Here is a 17,684-nt window from a genome sequence, read left to right as displayed (position 1 = left end):
GGGACTTGTCACTACTTCTTTATGTCTCTCCGCTTTTAAAAATAGTTCTTTTAGGACTTTTGTAAGATAGCACATGAACAATGTACCAATACAATCAACTATAAAAATATATATGACATGTGTAGATACATAAAAGGTTGAAAGATCACTTTTATTTGTAGAATTTAATATAAATACTTTTGAATCAATCCGCGAAAGTGATGAGTCGTAACCCTTGACCTCCCTCTTCCTTTTTCTCGTGTGGCGGCCATTGCTGCACATTTTGGAACGTGGCCGTCGAAGAATTGGTCAAAATGGTAGGAAAACCCTGAAATAAAACCACATTTTAGTACACTCTCTAGAAATTTAAGACTGTTAGGTTATTGTTTGTGTGAAAATCTTTGTTGTCAAGTGAAATATAAGGCGAAAATTGAAGTATAAACTTCCCGATGTATGGGCGCCGCCATTTTGAACATGCCTGCAAAGTCCTGTATCCGAAGTCTTGCGAAATATTTTTTAACACAAAGAAGTTATGTCAAAATGTCTTTTATGCCACTTTGGCTTTGGTAGGATATCGTTTTAAACGTAACATAGCTTTTCACCAAAACTTTTCAAATAAGAAAGGGAGATTGCAGTTTAAATCTTACCATTCCTACTGAAACCATCCAACACATGGGATGGGACTTCCAAGTTCCAAAAAGAAATCAAATCCAACATCAGTTGCATATATATATAAAACCTTACCGTAGACATAATTTGTCTCACATGTATGCTTTCTTTATAATTATCGATGTATATTATTGGAAACTTGCAATAATTTATGAATCAAAGATCTGAAACTGTCTTCAGAAGATACAGTAACTACTAAAACAACATAGATGCATAGTTTACTTAAAACCTTTTTACTTTTTTCCCCAGTCTTACCCGTGTGCGCGCCCGTTGATCACGGTGCACAATGAGAAGGGCGAGTCCACGGCCGTTACCGTGACGATGCCCGCGGTGATGAAGGCTCCGATCCGGCCGGACATCGTCCAGTCGGTTCACGCTAATGTCCGTAAGAACAGCCGCCAGCCGTACTGTGTCAGCAAACTCGCAGGTCTGTATTATTCATGTGCTCACTCACTCACTCACTCATTCAGTCAATCAATCATTCTCTCTCACTCACTCACTCACTCACTCACTCACTCACTCACTCACTCACTCACTCACTCACTCACTCACTCACACTCCATCACTCACTCCCTCACACACAAAGATTAAGTGATCTAAAGAAGAAGACAATTATAGTGTGAAGAGAACTACAGTACTTACATGATGAGTACGCTTTGGTCCGTGTTTCTGACACACATGACGATAAACAGCGTTCACTGATTACTCAAGTGCTTGTACACACATCTAAAGGATTGCAACAAAGATTTGACAACATTTAAAGTCTTGGCCAGTACCTAAAGTTTACAGCTCTAGTTGTGACTATAGATTGAACAACAAAGAAAACGTGTCTTAGTCTAAGTCTTACTATGTGCAACTTGTGTATTTGCACAAAGCACTGTAACTAAACTGGTTTCTTGTTCTGTTTCACCCCAGGTCACCAGACGAGTGCTGAGTCCTGGGGCACGGGTCGTGCCGTGGCTCGTATCCCGCGTGTTCGCGGTGGCGGAACCCACCGGTCCGGGCAGGGAGCCTTCGGGAACATGTGCCGTGGCGGGCGCATGTTCGCTCCGACGAAGACCTGGCGCCGCTGGCACCGCCGTGTGAACATCCACCAGCGTCGCTACGCCATCTGCTGTGCCCTGTCTGCCTCAGCTCTGCCAGCACTGGTCATGGCAAAGGGTACGTACTGATGTTTTATTTTCATTACTCTTTGCCTGGTGTGCCACTGGGCATAGGAAGATTTAAATCTAACTAAGTGTGGCCTGAAAAGAGAAGTCCTTTCTAGAGTGTGTGGTGCCAAATTTTGTCTTACCGACACACACGGAGCAGTTAATGTTGTACTTATGTCACCAGAATTTTGTTTGTTTCGCATAACCGGTAAACCGCCTTCAGGCGTAACACACCAGTTTTGTACATGTGCGCACATGTACAAGCTGCGTAAGACCGGACTGTAAGTTTTGAACCACTCACACCGGGAAGATCCCCTACTCTTTTCGATAAGTGCGGTGGGTTCTTTAACGTGCATGGGGTGTGGCTCTCCCCAAACACGGGACCTCCATTTAACGTCCTATCCGAGGGACGTCCCTAACCGAAGCTAGGTACTCATTTTCACCTGAGTGAAGTGAGGAAAGTCGTGTAAAGTGCCTTTCCCAAGGGCACAAGATCGGTGACATGGGCAGGGTTCGAACCCACAACCTCTGGGGTGTGAGCCGAACGCGCTACCGACTGCGCCACACGACCCCTTTTAAATGGCTGCCATTACAGACCATTTGTAAGCTCCTCACAAAGAAAGAAGTATTAGGAAAAGGAAGAAATATAAAACTTGGGTAGGAAAAGGAGGAAATAGAAAACTTGGATGATTACAGATTTTCTTAATACCACCCAGAAAGTTACATGTTCAACTGCAATGTGGAAATATACTTTCTGCAAATTCTGGTGGCTATTTGAGAAATCCTAGTGGAAGAATAAAGAATTAACCCTGTTCATGTTTTCCCTGCCCAGGTCACCGTATTGAGGAGCCAATTGTTAGTTCCTCACAAAGAGAGTAGTAGTAGGAAAGGGAAGAAATAGAAAACTTGTTAAGTTTTTCAGATGATGACAGGATGTCTTGATACCACACCAGAAAGTTGTATTTCACCGACAACCTGGAAAAAAACATCTGCAAATACTAGGTTGCAAATGGCTAATCAGAACTCCTAGTTGAAGAATTAAAAAGTAATCCTGTTTTATTTTTCCCTGTCCAGGTCACCGTATTGAGGAGATCCCTGAGGTCCCCCTTGTGGTGGGAGACAAGGTTCAGGAGATGAAGAAAACCAAGGAGGCTGTTCAACTGCTCCGTAAACTCAAGGCCTGGAACGACATTCAAAAGGTCTGGAAGGAAACAGAAGCTTCTTATTATATTATATTACAAGATAACAAAATATAGACATTGGAAGGAAAAGTTCAATACTTGTATTCTTTTTGATCCGGAAACTCAAGGCCTAGAACGACATTCAGAAGGTCTGGAAAAAACAGAAGCTTATTTTATAAGATACCAAAATGTAGACATTGGGAGGAAAAGTTCAATAGTTGAGCTTCATCTGTATTCTTTTCGATCTGCAAACTCAAGGCCTGGAACGACATTCAGAAGGTCTGGAAAAAACTACAGATCACACAATATAGAAATTAAGAGGGAAACCCACAAGTTGGATTTCATCTTTAGTTGTGAAGTTCAAGCTTTGTTCCAACACAAGAAGAGAACTCATCATAAATTTTCAATCTTATCAAACTTTGTCAGATGTGTGATGCACTCACTCTCCAAAATCAACCAAATATTTATGATCAGTTCCTTTCTTGTGTTGGAACAAAGCTTGAACTTTGCAAGTATGGCTTCTACCAACACAGATGAGCTTCCATTCGAATTTCATCCTTATTTACATCGATGATGGGTAGACATCTAGGTAATGAGATACACAAGCAACTGGATAGATTTTGAAAACTGTCAGACATTTCAACTAGCATCGACTACTTTTTGTCAGCGACCGACAAATCCAACCTATGGTGGACATGATGATTACGCTATGGTCCGTGTTTCTGACTTCTGTGACTTTTTAAAGCGTAGACTGATCCACAAAAAAAAATGTAAAAAGAAAAGAAAGATCATGATAGTCTTAATGATTAGTTTAACCATCCTGTTGCCTTACCCTTTACCCAGTTTGCAAATTTTGTGCTAAATAGCTGCCTTAGATTAAGTTAGAAGGCTGAAGGTTGAGTATACTCATTGTTTTTGTGTTTGTTTGCAGGTTTATAACAGCAAGCGCATCCGCGCAGGCAAGGGAAAAATGAGGAATCGGCGGTTTGTGAAAAAGCGGGGTCCTTGTATTATTTACGACAAGGACAACGGCATTGTCAGGGCCTTCAGGAATATTCCAGGTGAGGTAATAGGAAGTCTGAGGCACCCCCCATCTTATTGACAAATGCTCGCAAACCCCTGATGTAGATGGCTTTTTTGATATCTTGTGCAAAAGAGTCTGGTGCATGTACAAGATTGTACAGTTGAAAATTTTGGAGTCTAAATTCTTGTGTTGGAAATTACAGCTACCAACACAGATGAATGTAAGGATTCACAGTGTCTGTCCCTTTCTTGTGGTTTGCATTGTGCTTTGTGTTAAACCTGTGTGTGTGTGTGCATGTGTGTTTGTTTTTATGTGTTTGTGTGTCCCTGTGCACACCTAATACTGACAATGACAATGAAGTTTGCATTACTTTAGTTACAGATAAGTATTAGGCAAACTATGCTATTTCTATCTATATCTTAACTGTACAACTTTCTTTCTTTTGTACATGTATATGAATTTACAGAGTACTAAACAGCATCTTGTAACTAAGTGATTTTCTGTCATCCCTTCCCCAGGAGTTACTCTTCTGCCTGTTGACAAACTGAACCTGCTGAAGATCGCTCCCGGCGGTCACGTCGGCCGCTTCATCATCTGGACAGAGAGCGCCATCCAGAAACTGGACGCCCTGTACGGGACCTGGAGAAAACCTTCCACACTCAAGAAGGACTTCAAGTGAGTAGAGACTTATTGAAGGACATGCAACAATACTGTTTTTCTGACATATTGTTACATATTGTTACGTCAAAGAAAAAGTCTAGCAAGAGGATGTTATGAAAGTAGGCTGGGAGGAAAACTCGAATCTGGACTTTTCTACCTGTCTCAGTTTTTTGTGTTGTTTGTTGATATTTCTGAAATCCCAGCACCAAGAAATGATGTGTATGTGTGTGTGTGGCGTCACATTCTCCAGAATTGTAAGTTTCTATGTTACAAGTGAAGTGATGTAACAAATGTAGCAATGTATGTTTGCCACATGTGACTGGTTCTATGTAATTCATGTAGCAATGTGCCAGACTGGGGATGATGATACAAAGTTGTCGTCTACAGAGCCTGACTCCTGACGGTTAACAAACCTCTGAACCCAGTCCTCAGATAACTCAAGAAATTGTTCCAAAAAATTGCTTCAACAACCTTTTTGCTAAACTATTTGACTCGACAAACATGTTGTACCTTTAGCAGTCAGTTAGCCTGGACTCATGTCTCCACGCAGTCCAACCTTATTAAGGCAACAAAAGTGTAAGACATTCCTAAGACGTTGTACTTTGTTGTTTCCCCAGCCTCCCCATGCCAAAGATGCTGAACACCGAGTTCAGTAGGGGCATTGTCATTGCCGAAAGGCGGTTATACCAGCTATACGGATACAGATACAGATTCCTTAAGACATTGTTGTACCTTGTTGTCCCCCCAGCCTCCCCATGCCGAAGATGCTGAACACCGAGTACATTAGGGGCATTGTCATTGTCGAAAGGCGGTTATACCGGCTATACAGATACAGATTCCTTAAGACATTGTTATACCTTGTTGTTTCCCCAGCCTCCCCATGCCGAAGGCGTGTAGAATGATAACAGATACAGATACAGTTGCCGTCACCAAGTACAGTAGGGGCATTGTCATTGTTGAAAGGCGGTTATACGGGCTATACAGATACAGAGTTCTAAAGACATTGTTGTACCTTGTTGTCCCCCCAGCCTCCCCATGCCGAAGATGCTGAACACGGACTTGATGCGTCTCCTGAAGAGTGAAGAGATCCAGCGCGCCATCAGGGCTCCCAAGTAAGTCATTCACTCCCTCTATCTTTTCTCATTCACTCCCTTCATCTTTTCTCATTCCTTTCTTCCATCCAGTGTCATTCTATCAGTCATTCCTTCCTTCCATCTTTTCTCATTCCTTCTCTCCATCCAGTATCATTCTCAGTCATTCATTTTCTCTATCTTTTCTCATTCACTCCTTTCTTTACCATTCATTCCTTGCCTCTATCCTAGTTTTGTTGTTTTGTGATTAACATTGATACAATGATAGTGCTTCTTCTTATTGTTTGTGATTATATGAGGCCTCCGTCGATTATAGACCATTCATTATATCCTGATTGTTGATACACATGTGTGCCACTTATTTGTATGTGTACCATGGCTTTTTTTTTTTGTAGAATAAACTGTAAAAACCAGATAACAGTAAAAAGTTATTTTTGTGATCCTAGACCATTGTTTTCCTTATTCTGTAGATGTGCTATGCATTTCCCTTTTGTAGAATACATACTGAAAACCAAATAAAAATAAGCAAATAAATAATATTCTTCCAGGCGTGACCACAAGGTCCGTGCTGTACAGAAGAAGAACCCCCTGCGGAACCTGCGAGCGATGCTAAAGCTGAACCCGTACGCCAAGACCATGAAGCGACAGGCACTCCTCACCGAGGAGAAACGCAGGGCCGCCAAGGAGGAACTTCTGAACAAGAAACGTGGCGTAAGTTTGGGTTTCTTGTGTGGTGTAACTGTAATCAAGCTGAAGTAAAGATCTAGTTTATACTCGGTGTTTAGTACCCAAATGTTGCACTAAACATTGTTACACAAACTTCTGAACAAGAAACGCAGCGTAAGTTTGGTGTAATCTCCAAATGGATGCAAGGATCTAGGTCATACTTGGTGTGGTATTAGTATGCTTAGTACACTTCCTTACTAAAGTAAGTGTAAGGTTCGAAGTTGATAAGCCAAGGAGGAACTTCTGAACAAGTTAAGTTTGGGTTGTTGTGTGGTGTAGCTGTAACCTGCAAGCTGATGTAACTAAAGGTCTAAGGTCATGCTCAGTGTTTAGAACACAAATGTTTAGTACACTTGAGTTGGGCAGCCAAGAAGGAGCTTCTGAACAAGAAGCGCGGCGTAAGTTTAGGTTGTTGTGTGGTGTAATTGCAATCCTAATCTTCAAGCTGTGTTTGGTACACTTTAGTTGGGCCGCCAAGGAGGAAACAAGAAACGCGGCATAAGTTTGGGGTCGATAGATGTCTGCTGTGTGGTGATAGTTCATGCTGTGCTTGGAGCTGGTGTTAATTGTATGTAGTGAAAGAAAATGTGAGGTTTGAAGTTGAGCAGTACAAGTTGCTGTTGTTTTATTGAAAAGTCAAACTTTGAACATCAATGAAATGTTCATCCTGATCATGAAAACACTAAATGAAATAAAACACACACCAAAAATTACATAACAATAACTGTGAATGACATTCACAATTGTGATACTTAAACCTGCAAACTGAATGACAATCCAAAATGCTTGTTCAACTGCAAAAAGTAAGCTCACTGTGATATCAAACATTTACACTGTTGTCAAACATTTAAAATTGCATCCAAAATCACAAATAATGACAATTTTTATGTAATAATACATGTAGTGAAACCCAATAAGTCTTTGTCTGTATCAGTATGGCTGGTATAGGTACAGACTTCAGTCACTTCAGAAATATTTTGAATACAGAACTAAGAAAGAAAACATTCTACACCCCAAAATACAATGTTTTTACATTATGATACATATAAAGATACTTGTACATCAAGTGTTTGAATACAGACTTCTCAAATATTTTGAATCCAGACTAAAAAAAGAACAAACTTTTTTACATCCCAAAGTTTTTACATTATAATACATTGTGAGTGCCATTTTATGTTTAGATGCAGGCTTGACAAATATTTTGTATCCTGAACTAAAATTTCACATTTTCTTTTCCAGATCGTGACTGAGAAGCCAGCAGCCAAGGCGAAGGGCAAGGCCAAGGGCAAAGCTGCGGGGAAGCCTGCCGCTAAAGGCAAGGGCAAGAAGTAGCAGCTCCCCCTAGCACCTCAGCACTGAAGTGCATCCAAGAGGACAGCTGTCTGAATAGGACATGTCGTCATCTTCAAAATAAATCACAAAAATATACATGAATTTCACCTGGTCTTGGTTATTGTTTCTTCTTAATGTTTACCTTCCAAGAAGGAAAATGTGTTGTTTTTGCTGTTTCTTGTTCTCCGAACAAGTGAAGAAATGAAATGAGTGAGTGAGTGAGTGCATGCAGGGTAGATGGTTGAGGATTGGATAGATGGATGGAAGCAAAATACATTGGATAGAAAAAAGATTGCCCTGGAAGTACATATTGAATAGTAACATTTGCAGGACAATTGTAGTTGTGTCTCGACCCATGCCGTGGTGGAAACCTAGTGCAAGTTTCTACTATTGCTAAGGGCCCAGAGGCAAGATACATATTCTATGCAAGTATTTGATTGGGGAAACATTCTGCCACATAATAATACAGGTGTATGATGCACACGTACAAGTTATAAAGTTATAAGATGAACTTTATACATCTGACAACACAGGAAAGGTGTCAGAGTAGAAAATTAATTTCACTTCCATGTTGTAAAGTTGTATGGCATAAAAGTGATTGTCAATGAAATCCCCGTCATGTACTGAACATAATTGGTAACTTCTATAAACAGTCGCCATGTTTGAAAATAGTGACACTGTTATCCACAGTATTAGTGACCACCAGCTGTCCCTGTGTTGCCATGGCAACAGCCCATGGGCGTGACACGCCAGTAGTGATGTGTTTGATGAATTTTCCTGTCTTGTCAAACATCTCAACACGACCGTTTCCATAGTCTGCCACGATGATGTTCCCTGCCCTGTCTGTACAGATGCCATTGGGATTGATCAGCCGACCTTCACCTCTTCCCCCACCTCCAAACTTGAACAGAAACTGTCCGTCCTCCTTGTACACATAGACACAGTGATTCTCAAAGTCTGACACAAGAATGTTCTCCTCCCCGTCCACAGTGATGCAATGTGGGCACTTCATCCCCTGCTGCTGACCCACAGTTCTCACAAGTGTTCCATCTGGCCTGAACACCAAAACTTCACCATGAGTGTTGTCCCTGTCTCCTGTGGTCTGTGTGATGAGGATGTGGTTCCTCCTGGTGTCCACGGCAACTCCTCTGTACCACACTGTGTCCTGTAGGTCAAAGTTCCTCAGCATTCTGCCCTGTTTGTTGTACTGCATAGCTAACCCATCACCATCCACCGTTTTCCCCACCATCCAAAGGTTTCCCTCCCCATCCAGGGCCACGTCTTCGGGGTAGATGTCAAACATCTCGTCTATCTCCTCATATGACACGCCTGTTGGGAACTGTCTGACAAATGTTCCCTGCAGGGAGAAGACTTGGATTCTTGAATTATCATTATCTGCCACGAAGATCTCCCCCTCTTCTGACACTGTCACTCCTAAAGGCCCGTCGAACTGATCTGGTTCTGAACCTTGACCACCAAATGTCAAGGGCGCCACATTGTGGGTTTGGTTACCATGGTGATGACCCATGACCGCTGTGGCACCGCTTTCTGCAGTTGCACCTGGAACAGTTACCTTTCCCAGTGTGCAGGTAAAGCTCTCAGTAGGCTCGAAGACAGCTGGGTGGGTTTGAAGTGGAATTGGCACTGACTTGTCTCTGAACGCTCCTACGACTTCCTCAAGTTTGGATTCATGACTCAGAAACTGCCCACCTTCTCTAGCCATGTCCTGCTCCGCCCCATCACAGACAGAAGACAGTTCAGCGACATCAGCCAAAACTGCGTCTCTTTGGCTCTGTACGGCTCCCTTGTTTTGTCTGTGCGTCGTCTCAACTTCAGACAACAGACGGTCTTTTTCCTCGATCAGCTTCTGAAGGACTTGCTCGCAGGCATGCCTGTAGGTCTCCTCGATTTCGCTGACCATCTGTTGTTTCTGATCGTCCAGGGTTTTCTCTTTCTCCCTCAGACTTCTGATGAAGCTACAGTAGGTCTCCAAGATGCCCCTCCCCTCAGTGATCAAGGCCTGGACCGGACCTCTGTGCTGTTGGATGGCTTTTCTGAGACTCATTGTAGGATGTTCGTCATGGTTTTCTTCGAAACACTTACTGCAAACCGGCATTTCACACTGTTTACAGTACTGCCTGACTTCTTCAGATGGGTGAAAACTGCACCTGTTTCCAGACTGGGGTTGGTCGCTTGTTTCTATTGACAGTGTAGCTTGTTGTTGAAACCTCTCACACATGTTGGCCACAATGCGATTGTCAGGCAAACCAGTGACCCCCTGCCTCGGCAGCTTGACTTGCTTGCGACAGTTTGGGCACTGGAAGGGCGTGCGCCTGCTTGCATGGTCCTGTAGACAGTCCTGGCAGAAGGTGTGCTGACAGGGCAGCACCTTGGGCCTGGTGAACAGCTCCAGGCAGATGCTGCAGGACAGTTCTTCACGGATTTGCTCCCCCAAACTAGCAGGTGCAGCCGCCATTTTGTTGTCCTTTTGTTGACTTTTCCCCTTCTGGGGTCATGACGTCAGTTCAAAGATACGAGTTCTCCTTTCACACCTATGAATAGCAGGTGTTTGTGTTGGCTTCTTGGCTACACAGATCGAGTTCCTAACTTCGACACAACATGATATAACGCCAGTCAGCTGTAGAGGATTTTAGTTACTGACCAGTTTATTTCGTCATTAATTCGCTGAACTTGATTGTGTACTACTGATGGACGCCATATATAGTAGCTAATGACTGTTGAAAGGGACAGGAATATATTACAGAATTGCCTGAATGCGCAGTCAAAGTGTATATTATACAGAGATTTATTCAGTGTTTTAGACAATGCTTAGTACACTTTATACTTTTGTTGGGCAGCCAAAGAGGAACTTCTGGACAGAATAACGTGGCGTAAGTTTGGGATTAATTAATGTCTTCTGTGTATTCTCCAAGTAGATGTAAGGTTTCAGCTCACAATGTTTTACAGTTGTTTTTGCCATGTTTGGTGGTACACTTTGTAGTCTTTCTTTAATTGTTTGCTTGGACAAAAAAGTGGTTTGAGTTTGGCAACAATGTCTTCTGTGTTTCTACATGTAGTTTGCATCAATGAAAGAAAGATGTCTTGGGCACTGTACAAGGTACTGTTGTTTTATTGAAAAAATCAAACACATCAATCTCAAAAACTCAAATGCTAAGAATTCAATGTAGCTGTGACCCCCACAGAAAGAAAGAAAATACAGGGGGTAGATAAAAATGGCCTTAGAATCACACAAGGAATAGTATAACTATAAATTAAAATTAGGACTAACCTGTGCACGACAACTGTCAACCCGTGCCGTGGTGGAAACCTATTGATAGTTTCCAGTACGGCTAAGGTTCCAGAGACAACATATATACTAGTATGCTATGCAAATACACTGTAGGTGATTGGAGCAATAGGCTACACATAATACAGGTGTATGATGTACATGTACAAGGTTGTCAAAAGTTACAATATGAACTTAATACTTCTGACAACAGAAAGATGTCTTGAATAGAAAGTTAATGTCACTTATTGTATGGCACAAAAGTGATAGTCAATGAATTTCTATTTTGTACTGAACAGTATTGGTGACTGTTCTATCCACAGTCAATATTTTTTAAAATAGTGACTGTGTTATCTTGAAAATCAGTCACCACCAGCTGTCCCTGTGGTGCAATTGTAACACCACATGGCTCGTTGATATGCGTAGTGATGTGTCTTAGGAATTTTCCTGTCTTGTCAAACATCTCCACACGACGGTTTCCCCAGTCTGCCACGATGATGTTCCCTGCCCTGTCTGTACAGATACCAAAGGGTTGCTTTAGCTGACCTTCACCTCTTCCCCTGCCTCCAAACTGGAACAGAAACTGCTCGTCCTCGTTGTACACATAGACACAGTGATTCTCACAGTCTGACATAAGAATGTTCCCTTCCCCGTCCACAGTGATGTTTTGTGGGCGCCCCATCCCCTGCTGCTGACCCACAGTTCCCACAAGTGTTCCATCTGGACTGAACACCAAAACGTGGTTGTCCCCATCTCTTGTGTATGGTGTGATGAGGATGTGGTTCCTCCTGGTGTCCACGGCAACTCCTCTGTGCCACATAATTCTCTCGTGTAGGTCAAACTTCCTCAGCACCCTGCCCTGTTTGTTGTATTGCACAGCAACATCCAAGCTCACCACCCACAGGTTCCCCTCCCCGTCTAGGGCCACACCTGTTGGGTCATCTGACACGACTGGGAAATGGCGAACAACTGTTCCCTGCAGGGTGAAGACTTGGATTCTTGAATTTTGATAATCCGACACGAATATCTCCCCCTCTTCTGACACTGTAACTCCAAAAGGATTGTTGAACTGACCTGGTTGTGAACCTTCTCCACCAAATGTCAACCTCAGTATGGGTGCTACATGGTTACCAGTAGATGCTGTTATACCTGGAATAGTTACCTCACCCAGTGTACAGGTGAAGTTCTCGGTTGGCTGGAAGACAGCAGGGTGGGTCTTTACTGGACTTGGCACTGTTTTTTCTCTAAACTTCACTACGACCTCCGCTAGTTTGGATTCATGCCTGAGAAACTGCCCACCTTGTCTAGCCATATCGCGCTCCGCCCCATCACAGGCAGAAGACAGTTCGGCGACTGCGTCTCTTTGGCTCTGCACGGTTCCCTTGTCTTGCCTGTGGTTCGTCTCAACTTCAGACAACAAACGGTCTCTTTCCTCGGTCATTTTATCACAGGCTTCTCTGTAGGCCGCCTCGATTTCATTGTCCGTCTGTTGTTTCTGGTCGTCTAGAATTTTCTCTTCCACCCTCAGACCTCTGACGAAGCTACAGTAGGTCTCCAAGATGCCCCTCCCCTCAGTGATCAAGGCCTGGACCGGACCTCTGTGCTGTTGGATGGCTTTTTTGAGGCTCATTGTAGGATGTTCATCATGGCTTTCTTCGAAACACTCATTGCAAACTGGCACTTTACACTGTTTACAGTAGAGCCTGACTTCTTCAGATGGGTGAAAACTGCACCTGTTTCCAGACTGGGGTTGCTCCCTTGTTTCCTCTGACATTGTTGCCTGATTTTGCAGCCTCTCACATAAATTTGCCACAATTTGGCTGTCGGGCAAACCAGCGACCCCTTGGCTCGGCAGCCTGACTTGTTGGCGACAGTTTGGGCACTGGAAGGTCCCTCCCCTCCCTGCATGGTCCTGTAGACAGTCCTGACAGAAGGTGTGCTGACAGGGCAGCACCTTGGGCCTGGTGAACAGCTCCAGGCAGATGCTGCAGGACAGTTCTTCACGGATTTGTGTCCCCAAACTAGACGGTGCAGCCGCCATGATTGTTTTTGTTTCCTGCTTCAATGATGTGGCAGTTCCGCCTCAAAGCCTCAAAGTGACAACACTCCTGATTGTGCAATATCCCTGAGGTGTAACTGGGCGACACGATGTTACAAGGTCTTATATAGGTGGACATTAGCCTCCAATATTGCAAATACATAAAAAAAGCTCCACCTAATAACTGGCACCAACTGACTAAAACTAACTGGGGAGGTTCGTTAGTATTGGGTTCATTAGGGGCCATGAGTAGGTCCAGGTAACTACAGGTAGGAACGGTTCATTAAAGGTACAGGTGGGATCACATGGGGAAGGTAAACACGAGGAGCAGAAGAGTCATGTCAACATAGCCTCAAAAGCGCGACCGCTAGAAGTTCTGCATAAGTATAGAAGAGGGGTATGCCACCATAGGCCACATAACAGTCAACACAAGCTGACTGTTTTAATCATGCAGATGTTAACAATAGAGGCAATGGTCATGTGAACATTAGCATCCAGGATTACAAATACATGAAAAACTCCACCTAATAACTGAGACCGAGGTAAGTACAGGTAGGGACGTTTCATTACTAGGGATCGAGATGTGGACATTAGCATCCTTTGCAAATACATTAAAAACTCCACCTAATAACTGATGCTGAGACTACGGGGAGGGGGGGGGGTCAAACACTGGTCGGGTAAGTACAGGTAGGGACGGTTCATTACTATCCTTTGCTGCTTTATATCTCTTATGTTTTTCTTTATTTTCAAACAGCTCGCCTATCATATTTCTCGGTTCGTCTTACGTACAAATGTTCTAATATGCAAAACTATGTACATAATGACTTTCACACACTTGATAGGTCATCAAACAGTTCTTTATTTCTCCAAGGCGAAAATATAGTCAATCCGCACAATGATTTTCCTCCTTTCAAATATCAGTCAATAATGTAAATATACATATCTAATATGCTACAAAAATGTTTTGCCATTTTCGCAATACAAAATTATCATTTCTAACATGAGGCTATACATTTGTATTGTTAAATGTTCTATCCACAGTCGCTTTGTTTGAAAATAGTGACTTTGTTTTCAAAAGTGACCACCATCTGTCCCTGTGGTGCCATGGCAACTGCACGTGGATAGTCAATGTATTCATCTGTAGCAATGTGTTTGATGAATCTGCCTGTTGTGTCAAACATCTCCACACGACAGTTCCAACTGTCTGCCACGATGATGTTCCCTGCCCTGTCTGTACAGATGCCACGAGGAATGTTCAGCTGACCTTCACCATTTCCCTTACCTCCAAACTGGGTCCTCGTTGTACACATAGACACAGTCATTCCAACAGTCTGACACAAGAATGTTCCCTTCCCCGTCCACAGTGATGTACCATGGGTACTTCATCCCCTGCTGCTGACCCACAGTTCTCACAAGTGTTCCATCCGGCCTGAACACCAATACTTTACCATGAGTGTTGTCCCTGTTTCCAGTGATTTCTGTAACAAGGATGTGGTTCCTCCTGGTGTCCACGGCAACTCCTCTGTTCCACTTTGTCTTCTTTAGCTTAATCTGCCTCAGCACGCTGCCCTGTTGGTCGTACTGCACAACAAACTGGCGATCGCCCCGGCCTAACCCTACCGCCTTCCTCAAAGCCCTCCCCACCACACTCCCCACCGCACACCCCATGCCCACCACCCACAGGTTCCCCTCCCCGTCCAGGGCCACATTATCTGGATTCATCTTCTCTCCACTAGACACAACTGTTGGGAACTGTCTCACAAACATTGCCTGCAGGGTGAAGACTTGGATTCTCCCATTTCCATGATCTGCCACGAAGATCTCCCCCTCGTCTGACACTGTCACTCCGTAAGGCCTGATGAAGTAACCTGGTGCGAAACCTTCCATACCAAACGCCAACCTCTGAATTGATGACACAGTGTGTCTAGGGTTACCATGGTGATGACCCATGGCCGCTGTGGCAGCACCAATAGATGTTATTATACCTGGAACAGTTACCTTACCCAGTGTACAGGTAAAGTTCTCGGTTGGCAGGAAGACAGCAGGATTGGTTTGTACTGGGCTTGGCACCGTTTTTTCTCTAAACTTACCTACGACCTCCGCTAGTTTGGACTCCCGGCTAAGAAACTGCCCACCTTCTCTAGCCATGTTCCTCTCTGTCTCATCACAGACAGAAGACAGTTGAGTCACATCAGTCATGAGGGAATCTCTTTGGCTCTGTACGGCTCCCTTGTTTTGCCTGTGGTTCGTCTCAACTTCAGACAACAGACGGTCTCTTTCATGTGTTAGTTTCTGAAGGGTTTGATCACAGGCTTGTTGGTAGGCCGCCTCGATTTTGCTGTCAGTCCGTTGTTTCTGATCGTCCAGGGTTTTCTCGTCGTCTGTCAGAGCTCGGAGGAAGCTCAAGTAGTTCTCGAAGATACGTTTCCCCTCAGCAATCAATGCTTCTCTTTCCTGTAAAGCCTTTTTAATGCTCATAGTAGGATGCCCATTATGGCATTGTACATAACAATCCACACATAAGGGCACCTGACACTGTTTACAGTAGAGTTTGACGTCTTCAGTGGGGTGGACGCTGCACTCGTTTCCAGGCTGAGCTTGTCCCTGTGTTTCCATCGTTTCTTCTGACAGAGTTTCATGTTTTTGGAGACTGTCACACAAACTAGTGACCATGTAGTTGTCAGGAAACTCCGAAACCCCCTCGGGTGGCACCTCAACTTGCTGGCGACAGTTCGGGCACTGGAAGGCCCCTTCTCTCCCTGCAAGGTTCTGTAGACAGTCCTGACAGAAGGTGTGCTGACAGGGCAGCACCTTGGGCCTGGTGAACAGCTCCAGGCAGATGCTGCAGGACAGTTCTTCGCGGATTTGTGTCCCCAGACTAGACGGTGCAGCCGCCATGATTGTTGTCTTTCCGTCTTGTGGTGCCATGGCGTCAGTTCTCTTTAAGATACGAGTTCTGCTTTCACACACATGAATGGCAGCAGGTGCTTTTGTTGGCTCCTTGGTCAACACCTTTAGTGTTACTCAAGCTTGTCTTTGAAAAGGTGTCCTGTATTTGTTAAATCACGCTTCACTAGCTTCTTTCGTTGACTCTGACTCGTACATTGTAAAGCCAACAAAAAGAACTGTATCCATTTAGGCACTTATCCTAATACCATGGAAAACTAACAATTCATTGAGTTTACCAGACAATGAACTATAGTGTTTAAGATATAATGGTGTTTCTATCTGCATGCCAGAGCGTTACAGAAAAACAGTTTTATGATATGTCTGAATTCAAGTATTGATAAGTACATGTACACTGTTGCAGACCTCCGGTAAACTTTTCTCTGCAGAAGGACTGGTGTCTTTTTAGTGCTGAGGCGCGATTTACTGGTTTTCACACTTAAGATCTCCAGCAATGTCTTCTTTCGTGTCTTCCAGCCCCCTCTTTTCCTTTTCGACGTTTTCATCCATGTCGGTGTCTACTTGCCTTTCTTCGAATTCCATCTCTTTCATGTCCTTTAGGACGTCTTTAGCTATGCCATTGTCTTCTTTCCTTTCTTCCATCTCTCTTATTTCCTTTAGGACGACTTCAGCAATGCTGGTGTCTTCTTCAGTTTCTTCAAGCTCCCTCCTTTCTTCCAGTTCTCCTATTGTCTTTTCGACATCTTTGTCCATCTGGGTGTCTTCTCCCGTTTCTTCCACTTTCTTTTCTACGTCTTCAGCCATGCCGATGCCTTCTCTCACGTCTTCCATCTCCGTCTTGTCTTCTTCGATCTTGGCTGCCACTTCCACATCCTCGAATATGTCTATACCAGTGGGTTCTTCTGTTTCTTCCACTTTCTTTTCGACGTCTTGAGCCATGCCGATGTCTTCTTCTGTTTCTTCCACTTTTCCTTCCACATCCTTGTCCTTGACTGCGACTTCCACGTCGCGTGAGACTTGAAGGACCCGTAAAACCTGCACGTTTGGTAAACTGGGTTCCGTACCCGCCGCATTAGAAAACGAAGCCTGTCTCATCCTGAAATTCCCTTTACACGACGAGCAGCAGAACATTCGTTTGATCTGGAGCCGAAAGTTTTTACCGAGAAGCGCGTAAAGAAATGGATTTCCCATCGAGTTCAGGGCGAACGTGAAGGATCCGATTTGAAAGAAAGTTGACCTATCGGTGATAAAGAAATGGACGTTGAAACAAATGATTTGTATCGGAAGCCAGCAGATCAAGAAAAATATCGTTACGACAAACACCATGCGAAAGGCATGGTCGCCTGACCTCCTCGCCACAAAACGCTGGGACTGACGCAATTTTAGGAATATTTTGACGTAAATGAACAGACAAATACAGGCTGGTATGAAGTACGCGATCAGAAACTCCACAATTTGTAGGAAGAACAGGGGGTTACTAGTGTCTGGATTGACGTCCAGAAAGCCAGTCAGATTGCTTAAACTCTTCCCTGTAAAGTTCCAGTCGTTTGTGGCAGCGATTCTACCAACGGTGTCTAAAGTTGTTGACATCACGGCTGCTAAAGCTGCCAGACAGCAGCCCCTTACCGCCCTTCCTAAGG

General features: G+C 43.9%; 2 protein-coding genes across 2 annotated transcripts; one reads left to right on the top strand and one right to left on the bottom strand.

Moving 5' to 3' along the window:
* The first annotated feature begins 195 nt into the window (after window positions 1-195).
* On the top strand, window positions 196-7,915 carry LOC109468854 (60S ribosomal protein L4-like). Its single transcript, XM_019767216.1, has 9 exons — window positions 196-296; window positions 898-1,075; window positions 1,564-1,809; window positions 2,874-2,998; window positions 3,912-4,041; window positions 4,523-4,679; window positions 5,693-5,776; window positions 6,304-6,466; window positions 7,721-7,915. The coding sequence occupies exons 1-9, from the start codon at window positions 294-296 to the stop codon at window positions 7,811-7,813; spliced, it is 1,179 nt and encodes a 392-aa protein (XP_019622775.1). The 5' UTR covers window positions 196-293; the 3' UTR covers window positions 7,814-7,915.
* A 541-nt stretch (window positions 7,916-8,456) lies between these two features.
* LOC109468530 (tripartite motif-containing protein 3-like) lies at window positions 8,457-16,668 on the bottom strand. The gene is given in 5 exon segments (XM_019766773.1): window positions 8,457-10,319; window positions 10,576-10,583; window positions 11,421-11,841; window positions 14,196-14,430; window positions 14,432-16,668. Coding segments are annotated over 5 exon segments (4,161 nt in total). The 5' UTR covers window positions 16,066-16,668.
* Between the last annotated feature and the right edge of the window lie 1,016 nt (window positions 16,669-17,684).

The sequence above is a fragment of the Branchiostoma belcheri genome, unplaced genomic scaffold (assembly GCF_001625305.1).
Source record: "Branchiostoma belcheri isolate BF01 breed outbred unplaced genomic scaffold, Haploidv18h27 scaffold2, whole genome shotgun sequence".
NCBI lineage: Eukaryota > Metazoa > Chordata > Leptocardii > Amphioxiformes > Branchiostomatidae > Branchiostoma > Branchiostoma belcheri.
The sequence above is the reverse complement of the archived record's forward strand: the minus strand, read 5'-3'. Positions and strand labels throughout refer to the sequence as shown.